The sequence below is a fragment of the Musa acuminata genome, chromosome BXJ1-8 (genome assembly GCF_036884655.1).
Source record: "Musa acuminata AAA Group cultivar baxijiao chromosome BXJ1-8, Cavendish_Baxijiao_AAA, whole genome shotgun sequence".
NCBI lineage: Eukaryota > Viridiplantae > Streptophyta > Magnoliopsida > Zingiberales > Musaceae > Musa > Musa acuminata.
Window position 1 is genome coordinate 16,677,501 of NC_088334.1, and position 14,239 is coordinate 16,691,739.

The 14,239-nt window shown below is 55.3% G+C and overlaps 1 protein-coding gene across 3 annotated transcripts in view; it reads right to left on the reverse strand.

The window, feature by feature from the left end:
- The window catches only part of LOC135587640 (UPF0613 protein PB24D3.06c-like), a 51,316-nt gene that overhangs the window by 1,130 nt on the left and 35,947 nt on the right, over positions 1–14,239 (reverse strand). For 2 of the 3 annotated variants that reach the window (XM_065079267.1, XM_065079268.1), the window contains one exon: positions 1,063–1,171. In XM_065079267.1, the coding sequence (XP_064935339.1) occupies positions 1,063–1,171 (109 nt within the window). Of the gene's footprint in view, positions 1–1,062; positions 8,657–8,721; positions 10,602–14,239 lie in introns of those variants that run through there. The other variant, XR_010475937.1, reaches the window with a different exon arrangement.

The following is a 14,239-nucleotide window of genomic DNA, read 5'->3' on the forward strand; positions in this document are numbered from 1 at the left end:
ATTGTGTACTATTAAATCTGCCTTAGATTAAAAGAAGTAATCTACAAACAAAAATAGTGTAATAAGGCCAATTATACTACACCAGTTAACTAGAAAATAACAAAATTTTTTAGTCTGAAATGAGGGCAACAAAAGGAAATTGCTGGATGATTTATCTTCCTCAGGGGAATAGTTAGGAGATTATATGATATTCTAAAAGGATTCTTTTTCACAAAGGTGGGGGATGATCTTATTGTGTTGGTGGATGCTCTGTTGAATTTGTTGGCCAGATCTTGTTTTTATGATCTTTTACCAAGCTTACTCAGTAGAATCTCTATTCTATTAAATGCATGTTCCAACATCACTTTTTAGTGGGTGGTGCAAATAGACAAAAAGTTTACATTGTAGGAAAATCAATAACTATTCAGGATGGGAGTCTTAGTGTAATCTGCCAGTCCATATATTGATTGACATAATGGAACAGATGACTGGGAACATGAGTATATTATCTTGGTGGCTTTCGTTTTGAGACCTACTGCCAAGACCTTTTATTTCTACATAGGCTTTCATCCTCTCCTTCAAATCTTTTCTTTTCTCTTTTTTCTTCTGAAATAAGCTGGCATTCATCTGCCTTTTCCTTTAAAAAAATTAGTAGAGATCCAAATTTAATTTGATAAAATATCAGAAAAAATTAAAAAAATAATTTCATATGTTTTCTTCTTATAGTATTAGTAGAGATCCAAATTATGTTTCCCTAGTTTAGTAGTCTTGGTGAGATTGGTTTTCAGATGTATGCTTTCTTCATATCTATTGATAAACTAGATCAAAGTTCAAGTTACAGATTGAAATCATTATTTAAAAGCTAAAGCACACTTTTTTCCTCTTCGGTAAATGACAAAATTCAATACATCAAATGAGTCAAAGTACTGATTGTTATCACATACATAGTTGGCAATTAAACTTCAGTGGAATACAGAACCCAAACAAACTAGAAACTACCGAACAAGGCAAGGTGAAATTGGACCGATAGGCATTGTCTATCTTTACCATTAAATAAATGGTAAAAGGAGAAAGAAAACAAACCTGGCACGGTGTACTTGACATGTGACCAAGTCTCAACCTCAACTGGTCATCACTGAGATCTGAGCTGAACATGTCATCATCTCCCATGTAAGCACAAAGGGAGTGGTACCTTTACAATATTCTATTAAGTCAGCAAGAGTATCATGATGCATATGTAAAACCATATAATAATAACAATAACAAACAACAAGACCATAAGATCAGCTACATGGATGTTTTATCACCTGGGAGCTCTATGAAAAATCATATTCTTAGTTAAATTAAAATATATAAATCTTTATTTATAGTTTATAATAAATTTTTTTCACAACTCGCTCTATCTCTCCTCATATCACTAATATTAATTATTTTATATCTTTTAACTACATCTATGATAAGACCCCTAAGGTTTTATCATAAAAGAAGAGGGAGAAAAGGGATGATCATTTCGAGAGAATCGACCTCCTTAATCATGTTGAGGAGATCGGCCTCCTAGGGTTTGTCAAAAGAGTAGTATAATATTTCATTGATAGGTGAAAAGAAACAAATATATCCATATTTATAGAGTTCCACTCTTGAGTTTATCAGGACTTGGACTCTTAATAAATAAATAAATATCAAATAAACCCTTATCCGACTCATATTGAACTAGACAAACTCAATAAAATATTATTCAAAGCTTAGAAAATAAAGAGATCCGAACAATTCCTCCCCTTTCAAATCAGTCTTGTTCTCAAGGCTAAGCAACATCAAACTCTGGGAGCTTCTCTTTCAATACTTGAGTCACAAGATATCTACGGCGCATCACAACTCATTGATCAAGAAAGTATGGTCTCCACTTCTTGATAATGTAAGCAATAGGTTGGCCTTTTAGTGTAGTAGTTGATATGGCAAAAAATGGTAAACCCCACTCCCGGCAACGCCCCCCGCACGTGGACAGGCGCGGCGCCCCAGGGAGAGCAACGAGGGCAACGGTCTGCGTCCGGACGTCAGCCTCACTGAGCCCACAGCCCCTCAGTCAACCCAACACAGTAGGACGAGACAGAAGTAGGTAGCGGTTGAAGCTCGCCCATGCCCTGCGATTCCCCGATCCCATACGCAACATCCTCGGCGATGTCGGACGCCATCAGAGATACGGCCCCGACCGACGGGATGGCGCGCCCGATAATGCCGAGTTCCCCTATAAACGTCCTCGAGCCAGAGGGAAGAGGGCAGACTGGACGCCCAGAACAACCGCCACTTCATCTCTCTAACTTGATCGTCGGAGGGGTCGGGTCGAACCGACCCGACCTTTGTGCAGGTATCAAGCCGAGGTCTCCCGTTCGGGACACGCAGGCAAGGAGTCCCCACCCGGAGGAAGTCGCTGCATCGCCCCGAGTCCGAGGCCGCACCCGACCACCCCGGTGGAGACGAGCATCGCCCCAGGGAGATCCCCGCCATTCGGACCCCCGAACGAGCCGAGACGACCTCCCGGGTCACGGCTAAGAAAAAAAGGTGTTTACACTAACATAATGGCGCTATAAGGAGGGCCGGTCCGAATGTCAAGCGATCAACAGGCTCACTCCGACGAACCCCCAGTCGTCCGGTCGCACACGACCGACGCAACGGAAGAACATCCCCAACAGGAGGGGGTTCGGGACGAGCGCCCCGCTGCGATCTCGGAGCGCTATTGGCGATTGTTCAACGATCCGGGTCTATCGCCACCCATCGCCAATCCCGGTGGCCCGTCACCCGTGCCACCCGAAGCCTTCTACGACCTCACGCACCAGGTCCGGGCTCTTACGGGAGTGATGCAGACCATCATCCCGCTGGTCTCTCCCCCGACGTCTTCACACTCAACCCTACCTCCACCACGGCAACGGCCCGCCGCTCAAAACCCCGCACCGCTCCCCGAGTCTCCCGCTTCGCCTCCGGACCAATCGACCCAACCCGGGAGCCGAGGAGCGGAGGAACCAGCGGCGCACCCGACGCCCGTGGCCCCACTTTCAGACTCGGCGGAGGGCCTGTGGGCCCAGCTACGCCTCGTAGGCCGCCGGCTGGACGAGGTGCAGCGTGAGGTTCGCCGGACCAGGGGAGACCCGGGGGCCGAGCGACACCAGGGGTCCCCCTTCACCCCCGAGATTCAAGAGCAAGCAATCCCGCCGCATTTTCGGCTCCCGTCATTGGATGCCTATGACGATGCCACCGATCCGGCGGACCACGTAGCTGCTTTCCGCGCCCAAATGGCGCTATACGGGACATCCGATGCCCTGATGTGCAGGGCGTTCCCGACAACCCTACGGGGCCCAGCCCGAGCGTGGTACAGCAATCTGAAGACCGCGACCATCGCCTCTTTCGACCAATTGGCCAGGGACTTTGAGCTTAACTTCCTGGCTCATGCCAAACCGAAGCCGTCGGTGGCGATGCTCCTCGGGCTCAACCAGAGGGAGGATGAGCCCCTCCCTCACTTTGTGAACCGCTTCACCACACAAATCCGCGGGCTGTCTGACGCTCACCCTTCTTTGATGATGCAGGCATTCATGATGGGCCTGCGCCCTACCCGATTCTTTTGGTCTCTGGTGGAGCGACCCCCCACTTCGGTTCCCGAAATGTTGCAGCATGCGAACCAGTACATCGCTGCTGAGGCATGGATGGTCGGGAGGCGCGACGAGCGCAAGAGGGTCAAGCCAGAGCAGTCCCAACAACAACAGCCCGCTACCTCCCGGCGTAGGGCCGGCGGCCTCAACGATGCGGCACCTAGGTCCCCTCCCCCGGGCCTGAACTCCTCTCGGACCGAAATATTTCTCCACATTAAGGAGAAAGGCCTTCTCAAAGACCCCTACCCGATGAGGAGCCCGCGCGAACTCGCGGACCGCTCTAAATACTGCCGTTTCCACCGACAGCCCGGTCACGACACCGAGGAGTGTCGAGAATTAAAAAGGCAAATTGAGGAGCTCATCCGCCGAGGGCACCTCGGCTCATACCTCCGACCAGATAAGGAGCTCTCGCCACGCCCGGAAGGCCCCATCGAGCGGCACATAGATGTCATAACCGGCGGACCAGCGTCCGAAGGGAGTTCCATGGCGGGCGGAAGGGCATACGCCAGGGCCTCCCGGGTTGAAGCCACCAAACATGAAAAAGGCCCCGAAGTCACCTTCCCGACCGGGGGACCTGAACCAGCCGAACATGATGACGCGTTGGTAATATCAGCCAGAATCGCCAACGCGCAAGTGAGAAGGATCATGATCGACACTGGAAGCTCGGCCGATATACTTTACTGGGACGCCTTCCAAAAGCTCGGTCTGGTAAAGGAGAACATGAAGCCGGTATGCTCAACACTCACGGGGTTCACCGGCGCCTCAATCTCGTCACTAGGGGTCATCACCCTGCCCCTAACTTTGGGAGTCTTCCCGAAGGCAAAAACAGTGATGACCTCCTTTCTGGTGGTCGACCTCCCCACGGCATACAACGCCATCCTCGGACGACCAACCCTCAACAAGACCCGAGCCGTCATCTCAACTTACTACCAAACCATCAAGTTCCCGACCCACGATGGGGTCGGGGAAGTGGCGGGGAACTCCTGGGAGTCCAGGCGCTGCTACTTGACCGCTGTCGCTAAACAAGAGAGCGAGGATCCAATCCCCGCTGGAAGACCCCCGGGAGGGAAAAAAACCGACCCCCCGCCCCGAGCCGAAGGAATCCACCATTGACTTGCCACTGATCGAAGGAAGGCCCGACCAAACAGTCAAAGTTGGGTCGGGACTGCCCGAACAAGAGCAACAGCAGCTCGTTGGCCTTCTGCGAGCCAACGCCGACATCTTCGCTTGGACGCCGACTGACCTAGTCGGAGTCCACCCGGAAGTCGCGCTGCACCACTTGAACATCTCATCCGACGCCCGCCCGGTAAAATAGAGACCCAGGCGGCAGGCCCCGGATCGGCAACTGGCCATCCGAGAAGAGGTAAACCGACTTCTGGCGGCCGGTTTCATAGAAGAGGCGAGGTACCCACAGTGGCTCTCCAATGTAGTCCTTGTCAAAAAGCCTAATGGAAGCTGGCGGATGTGCATTGACTACACCAGTCTCAATAATGCTTGCCCAAAAGATTGCTACCCCCTACCGAAGATCGACCAGCTAGTTGACGCCACGGCCGGCCACGCCCGTCTTTCGTTTATGGACGCATTCTCCGGGTACAACCAGATCAGGATGGCACCCGAAGACCAAGAACACACAGCCTTCCTCACCAAGCAAGGGATATATTTTTACAAAGTCATGCCGTTCGGGTTGAAAAATGCCGGGGCGACCTACCAGAGGACGGTGAACAGGATATTCGCCCACCAGATTGGACGAAACATGGAGATATATGTCGACGACATGATCGTAAAGAGCCGAACGACGGAGGCCCATCCTTCCGACCTAGCTGAAACATTCGACACCCTGCGAAGGTTCGGCCTGCGCCTCAACCCCGCCAAGTGCGCCTTCGGCGTGACCTCGGGAAAATTCCTCGGATTCATCATACATGAGAGAGGGATTGACGCCAACCTGGAAAAGATACAGGCCATCATTGACATGCAGCCTCCTCGGACGATCAGAGACCTGCAGCGCCTTAACGGGAGGCTAGTCGCGTTATCACGTTTTCTTTCCCGATCGGGAGATCGCTGCCTCCCCTTCTTCCAGGCCCTGAAGGATCCGAAGAACTTCCGATGGACGACGGAATGCGAGAGGGCCTTCGAGCGGATGAAGCAACACCTGGCCAACCTCCCCCGACTCGCTTCAGTCTCCCCTGGGGAGAAATTGAGTCTCTACCTCGCCGCCTCCCAGCACGCGGTCAGTTCGGTTCTGGTCAAAGAAAACTCCGGCGACCAACTGTCGGTCTACTATGTCAGCCACATGCTGAGCGGGCCAGAAGAACGCTACCCGCCAATCGAAAAGCTGGCGCTGGCGCTCGTTCTGTCGGCGCGAAAGCTCCGCCCTTATTTCCAGGCCCACCCGATGGAGGTAATAACTGACCAGCCGCTCCGGCTTGTTCTGTCTAAATTCGACGTTGCAGGGCGTCTCCTCAAATGGGCAGTGGAGCTCGGCGAGCATGACATACAGTATATACCACGGACTGCCATCAAAGCCCAGGCTATGGCAGACTTCATTGCAGAGCTGACCCCGAGCACAGGCGAGGAATCGAGCCACCGCGTGAGACGTGGACCCTCCACGTAGACGGGTCGGCCAACGCAAAAGGCGCCGGTGCAGGGCTGGTGCTGGTGACACTTGACGGCCGCTCGATCGAGCGCTCCTTCCGCTTCGGGTTCAGGGCCACCAACAACGAGGCAGAATACGAGGCTCTCCTGGTGGGGCTCCAGTTGGCACTGGAAATGCGGGTGACCGACATACGCATCATCACCGACTCACAGCTGGTGGCTAGGCAGCTCGACGGCGGATACGAAGCCCGGGACCCGACTATGGCGAAATATCTGGCACAGGTAAAAAGCCTTGCCACCAAGTTTGCCCATTTTGAATTGTCGAATGTTCCCAGGAGCGAGAACCAGCGAGCCGACACCCTGGCAAAATGGGCGTCCGGCTCGGCCCCCTGGGCTCAACCCGAGACCGAAGTGCTCCCCCACCGAGCCATAGAGGTCGTCGCCACGGTCACGGGCGGCGCGCCGGCCACTTGGGTACAGGAGATGCTACGCTTCAAGAGGGATGGGGCCCTACCCGACAATGAAACCACGGCTCGACGCTTGCGTCGGACGCAGGCATGGTACATCGAAGAGGAAGGACGGCTGTACAAGCGGTCCTTCTCGCGCCCCTTGTTACGCTGCCTAGAGCCGAACGAAGCTCAGACCATTCTGTCCGACATGCATGAAGGGGCCTGCGGGGAACACATAGGCGAACGAGCCCTGGCGCACAAGATACTCCGACAGGGGTACTACTGGCCGACCATGCGCCAGGACGCGAAAGCTTTCGTGCGGCGGTGCAGCTCGTGCCAGGAGCACGCCCGCACCGCCCGACGGCCGGCGGTCCTGTTCACCCCTGTCGACTGTGCCTGGCCATTCGCGCAATGGGGACTGGACATACTCGGGCCTCTCCCACCCGCCTCCGGCCAGCGGAAGTACATCATCGTGGGAGTGGACTACTTTACCAGGTGGGTCGAAGCCGAGCCTCTAGCGACCATTACGGAGTCACAAGTGGAAAGGTTCGTGTGGAGAAACCTCATAACTCGGTTCGGCCTGCCCCAGTCCATCGTCACCGACAATGGACCTCAATTCGCCGACAGGAGATTCCAAGAGTTTTGCGCCAAGCACAAAATTCAGCTGAGGTTCAGCTCGGTGGCTTACCCCCAGGCGAATGGGCTAGCTGAGGTAACCAACCGGTCCATCGTCGACGGCCTCAAGAGAAGGGTATCCGCTGCCCGATCGGCTTGGATCGACGAGCTCCCGAGCGTCCTATGGGCGATGCGCACTACCCCCAAGACCCCGACCGGGGAGTCTCCCTACAGCCTCACGTTCGGGACCGAGGCCGTATTGCCATCCGAAGTAGCCATCCCGACTCCGCGGACGGCAGACTACAGCGAAAAGGCCTCGGGAGAAGGGCTCCGATCCAACCTGGACCTACTCGAGGAAAGACGGGCCAACGCACACTAGAAAGCTCTTTCTTACAAAAGAGCCGTAGCGAGGGTCTACAACCGGAGAGTATGACCCCGATCAATAAAATTAGAGGACCTGGTCCTGCGCAAAATCGAGGTCAGCCGCCCAACCCAAGCAAGGGGGAAGCTGACCCCGAAGTGGGAAGGACCCTATCGGGTCATCGGAGTATCCCGACCGGGGACGTTCCGACTCGCAACAATGGATGGCGACCCCGTGCCCCGGACTTGGAACATACAGAACCTTAGGAAATACTTCGTCTGAAGATGTAGGCACTACGCAAACACACAAAACGAAAAAGAAGATCATTTTATTAAAAAGGAGGGGATACAGAAGCCAAAACCCATACAGAAACCCCTCGCACCCTCGACCCCGACATACAAAAACGACCCTCACTACTCTCCTGGAGTCTTCGGGCGATCGTCGAATGGCACGTCCTCCGGCATGTCCACCTCCAGATCCACGGGGTGAGAGGCGAACGGGTCCTTTTCCACCTCGGAACCAGGAGGACATGAGCAGAAGCGACCCAAGGCGATTCTGTATCCATACTCGTAGGATACTCGTCCCATTCGGGTCAGCCCGAGCTCGAAGTTCTCGGACCTCTTGTAGGCTTCAATCGCCTCCTTGTCCTTCGACGGACGGAGGCGAACCTCCTCGGCCAGCGCATCAGAGGCAGCGCGGGCTTCGGCCTCGGCCTTCTCCGCCCTCTTGGTGAGACCAAGCGCCTCCGACTTCAACAGGCGGAGCTCGGCCCGATCCAAACGGAGGAACTCCTGGAGCTCCTTGACTGAATCGCCCGACTGCTCGAGCTCTGCTCTTAGGCGCGCCACCTCTTCCTCGGAATCGGTCGCGCGTTTTTCCGCGGCCGCTACCGCCTCGGGGCCCGACCCAGCCCGAACCTCCTCTAGCTGGCGGCACAACTCGGAGTTGCGCTCGCTGAGGTCCCAGATTGCCTGGCCAGCGTCGCGCACTCGGTCCATTAGCGCCGTCGAATAGTGGAGGCCCTGCCACAGGAAAATAAGGGTCAGCGCGCAGTCGCGGGGATGCCCGGAGTTAGCAAAACGCTTACCAGTGTTAGAAACCTCCCCGCCTTGTTAAGCATGGTCTCCGAAGGCAGGGTGTATAGGTCCCGAGCCAGGTCGGGGTGGAGCACGCCTCGAAGAAAGGCAGCCGAGGGATCTCCCCCGGCCCATACCTTGTCCCCTCGGGACAGCCCCTTCCATCGGGCAACCAGCGGGTCGGAAGCCTCCCCCGGCGGAAGCTCGCCCATCACCGCTGACCATAGGGGCTCGTCGGCCCCCGTGCGTAGCCCGCACAGATCATCCACCGTGGGCAGGCTCGACCCCTTCCCGGCCGTCCCCTGGCTAGGCCCTTCAACTCGGGAAGGCCCCTCGTCCCGAGTGGTCCGCTTGGCGCCCACAATTGTTGAAGGAGTGGTCCCCGCCTTGGCTTTCCCGGGACCCGTCGTCTTTGCCTTCTTTGACGGACGTCCCTCTGGGATCTCTAATGGGGCACCCGCCGAACCGGGCAACGGGTCGGCTGAGGAACGCGGAGAGGAAGCAGCGGACTGGCGCGGGGAAGAAGCCGACGAGGAGCGACCACCACGGAGGGACAGGAGCTTCATTCCTACAAAGGAGACAAGCAAACCATCACAAACTGTGGAAACAAACAAGGCATAGAGAACACCCTCTACAAACATACCCCCGAAAGCCGGGCTAAGACCCGCCTCGGCTAGCCACTCCTCGGTCATAGCTCGAATGGCCTGAGAACCGGGAAGGATTGCCCGAAGCAAGTCCCGACGCTCCTCGTCGTTCAAGTCCGGGACTGTGTTATCTATCACCCTCACCGCCCACCGAACTCCGAAGCCCCAATCCCTCGGCCAGCTAACGTAAAAAAACCGCCCTTTCCACCCTTTGTTATTCGAAGGGGCTCCCCCGACGCGAAAGCCAGCCCGGGCTGACACGAAATAGCCCCCCGGCCCCTTGAGAAGGCGAAAACAAGAGAGAAAGAGGTTTCGGGTAGGGGTGATGTTAGCATAGTAACATTCCCCCAAGAACGCTACCAGGTACCGCCATGAGTTAGGCGCCACCTGGGAAGGCGAAATCCGCCATAGAGATAGGCAGGAGACGATGATGGGGTGAAGGGGAAGGCGCAACCCAGCCTCTAGGGCATCTTGGGTCAGCGCGAAACCTCGAGGCACCGGGTCGTACGACCGCTGCCCCGGGTCAGGTGCGACCAGAACAAACTCCTCCGGGATGTGATAACGCTCCCGGAGCTTCTCCAGCAACGACCCGCTCACCGCCGAGTCGAGGTCGTGCGGCCACATTAGAGCCTCAAGGGCTCGCGCCGCCTCCTCGTCCGGGGAGGGCGGAGGCGTGCGCTCCCGGACTCTATCAGGGGACGGAGGTGAAGAGACAGGCGAGAGGGGCATCCTTACCGGCTTTAGGACGAACAAGAGCAACTGGGGAGTGACGGCGTAGGAAAGGAGAGGATGTGATGACAGAAAGGGCGACGAGGTCCAAGACTCAGCGACCAGAATCGTGAAACGGGCCGAGTGCGTCGTTTATATAGGAAAAGCCCCGCCAGGAGAGACGTCCCTTCGTCTCCCCATAGCGGCCAACAGCTCATCCGCACACTCGCTCGTCGCACCAGGGAAGGCCAACGAACACCCCATCATAAATGCGGACCCAAGGTCGCTGCGGGGAACAGCACGGAGAACGGCCACTGCGACCCCTCGACGTCTGATAAGAACGACGATCTTCCCGCGTGTCCCCGAGACCACTTCCACGGCGCGGCCAGCCCGCCCGAGACGTGCTCCTCGGCCGCATGCGCCCGAGACCACATCCTCGGCGCGGCCAGCCCGCCCGAGACGTGCTCCTCGGCCGCATGTCCCCGAGACCACCTCCTCGGCGCGGCCAGCCCGCCCGAGACGTGCTCCTCGGCCGCATGTTCCCGAGACCACCTCCTCGGCGCGGCCAGCCCGCCCGAGACGTGCTCCTCGGCCGCATGCTCCCGAGACCACCTCCTCGGCGCGGCCAGCCCGCCCGAGACGTGCTCCTCGGCCGCATGTCCCCGAGACCACTTCCTCGGCGCGGCCAGCCCGCCCGAGACGTGCTCCTCGGCCGCATGTCCCCGAGACCACCTCCTCGGCGCGGCCAGCCCGCCCGAGACGTGCTCCTCGGCCGCATGTCCCCGAGACCACTTCCTCGGCGCGGCCAGCCCGCCCGAGACGTGCTCCTCGCCCACATGTTCCCGAGACCACCTCCTCGGCGCGGCCAGCCCGCCCGAGACGTGCTCCTCGGCCGCATGCTCCCGAGACCACCTCCTCGGCGCGGCCAGCCCGCCCGAGACGTGCTCCTCGGCCGCATGTCCCCGAGACCACTTCCTCGGCGCGGCCAGCCCGCCCGAGACGTGCTCCTCGGCCGCATGTCCCCGAGACCACCTCCTCGGCGTAGCCAGCCCGCCCGAGACGTGCTCCTCGCCCACATGTTCCCGAGACCACCTCCTCGGCGCGGCCAGCCCGCCCGAGACGTGCTCCTCGGCCGCATGCTCCCGAGACCACCTCTTCGGCGCGGCCAGCCCGCCCGAGACGTGCTCCTCGGCCGCATGTCCCCGAGACCACTTCCTCGGCGCGGCCAGCCCGCCCGAGACGTGCTCCTCGGCCGCATGTCCCCGAGACCACCTCCTCGGCGCGGCCAGCCCGCCCGAGATGTGCTCCTCGCCCACATGTTCCCGAGACCACCTCCTCGGCGCGGCCAGCCCGCCCGAGACGTGCTCCTCGGCCGCATGCTCCCGAGACCACATCCTCGGTGCGGCCAGCCCGCCCGAGACGTGCCCCTCGGCCGCATGTTCCCGAGACCTCCTCGGCGCGGCCAGCCCGCCCGAGACGTGCTCCTCGGCCGCATGCTCCCGAGACCACATCCTCGGTGCGGCCAGCCCGCCCGAGACGTGCTCCTCGGCCATATGTTCCCGAGACGTGCCCTTCGGCCGCATGCTCCCGAGACCACATCCTCGGCGCGGCCAGCACGCCCGAGACACATTCCCCGACCTCATGCCGCACTAAGCACCTACGCAGCGTGGCCTACTTGCCCCGGACCTGTGCCTCAATCGTGAACCACGAAGAACACCGCCGCTTACCGATCAAAGCCACGCCTCGAATCCCCACCGTCCGGTGCCGAGCCATGGCTTCCTTTGGGGGGGGGGATATGATATGGCAAAAAATGGTAAACCCCACTCCCGGCAACGCCCCCCGCACGTGGACAGGCACGGCGCCCCAGGGAGAGCAACGAGGGCAACGGTCTGCGTCCGGAAGTCAGCCTCACTGAGCCCACAGCCCCTCAGTCAACCCAGCACAGTAGGACGAGATAGAAGTAGGTAGCGGTTGAAGCTCGCCCATGCCCTGCGATTCCCCGATCCCATACGCAACATCCTCGGCGATGTCGGACGCCATCAGAGATACGGCCCCGACCGACGGGATGGCGCGCCCGATAATGCCGAGTTCCCCTATAAACATCCTCGAGCCAGAGGGAAGAGGGCAGACTGGACGCCCAGAACAACCGCCACTTCATCTCTCTAACTTGATCGTCGGAGGGGTCGGGTCGAACCGACCCGACCTTTGTGCAGGTATCAAGCCGAGGTCTCCCGTTCGGGACACGCAGGCAAGGAGTCCCCACCCGGAGGAAGTCGCTGCATCGCCCCGAGTCCGAGGCCGCACCCGACCACCCCGGTGGAGACGAGCATCGCCCCAGGGAGATCCCCGCCATTCGGACCCCCGAACGAGCCGAGACGACCTCCCGGGTCACGGCTAAGAAAAAAAGGTGTTTACACTAACAGTAGTCATTGTAGTCTTCTGAAGAACCCTCCTCATCTAATAGTTAGTGGTAGTTGTGACCTTACTTCCACATCTTCCCTTTAAGATCGCCTGTTTTCCATTAATAAAAAACTTCATGATTAGTTAAGAAAAATTCCAAGAAACATCACCCAGGGTTGATAGTCATTCAATTCCAAGCACCACTTCGAAATCTTCCAAGGATAGCAAAAAGAAATCCACAAACAACTCTTAGCCTGTATAATCAATTTTATCTTCGAACACTTACTATCACAAGTTAAAATCCGTCCATCAACGACCTTTACTTCGAATTTGCCACAGCCTTCAATATGGTAGGCCAATCGGTCAGCATCCTTACTGTCCATAAAATTGTTAGTGCTACCAATTTCAATCAAAACTATACATACTGATGTTCCAAAGTTCCTCCAACTTTTATAATTTGTGAGTTAGAGTAGCTGGCTAATGCATGCACTGTATGCATGAAAGGTCTAACATCTTCATCGGAATCCATACCTTCATGATCGAAGTCCACATTGTCAGCTTCTGGTTCCTCCCCAATTGGTTCAATTATCAAAAGTTGCACTTGTTTACATCAGTGTTCCCTACTCCACTTTTTATCATAGTGCCAAAACAAACCCTTCGCTGATCTTTCCTTAAGTTCTTCTCAGGTTAGTCTTCGAGTATTAGGGCTTCAATTGGGAATAGATAGAGCGGGTGGCTTGATGATCATCTGTTTGTTGTCACTTCTATTTCGACGATTTTCCCCATTGATTTTTTCCTCTTGCAAACGTGCAAATGAGATTGCAACTATTATAGTGCGGGATTGGTAAGCTTTGACTTCACACCGGATATTTGGATGAAGTCCTTCAATAAATGTTCCCACCAATTGTCGTTTAGATCAGTCTTTGGCTTGATTTGACAATCGTTCAAATCAAGGTATACAATTTCGTACCGTACCAGAGTTTCGACATTCGTTCGGCATGGTACGAAACTATATACCGAGCAGTATACCATTCGATATATATATACACATATATATATATACATATATATATATATAATTCGACGATGTTCAAATCAATATATATATATATATACATATATATGTATATAAATAATATTTTTATAAAAGGCAACGTCGCCTTTTCCTTTCTCCCACACGGGGCAACGTCGCCTCGTTTATATATATATATATATATAATATTTTTTATAAAAGGCGACGTCGCCTTTTCCTTTCTCCTACGTGGGGCAACGTCGCCTCGTTTATATATATATATATATATATAAGGCGACGCAACGTCACCTTTTATAAAATATTTATATATATTAATATATATATATATATTTCATTCCGTCCGATAACGGGCGGTCCGTGTACCGGTAAACTGACGGATCGGTACGTACCGCCCGTACCGGGCGGTATTATTCGAAATTGCATATCTTGGTTCAAATCTGCTCTGATATTCTAGTACTATAGAAATCTGACAAATTTTAGCGAGCTGCCCATCAACATTCTCATATTCAGATGGTCCAAAGCGAATGAGAAGCCCTCTCTTGAATTTCTCCCACGAGGGAACCCCGTAGCAGGTTTCGTACCAATCATACCATTGGATTGCATCTCTATCTAGTTGGATTGAAGCTATTTTCACCTTGGATTCTTCTGAAGTTCTATGAAAACGGAAAAATTTATCTACCCTAGAGGTCCAACTAGTAGGATCTCCATCTTCCCATCTTGGGAATTCCATCTTTATGCATGGAT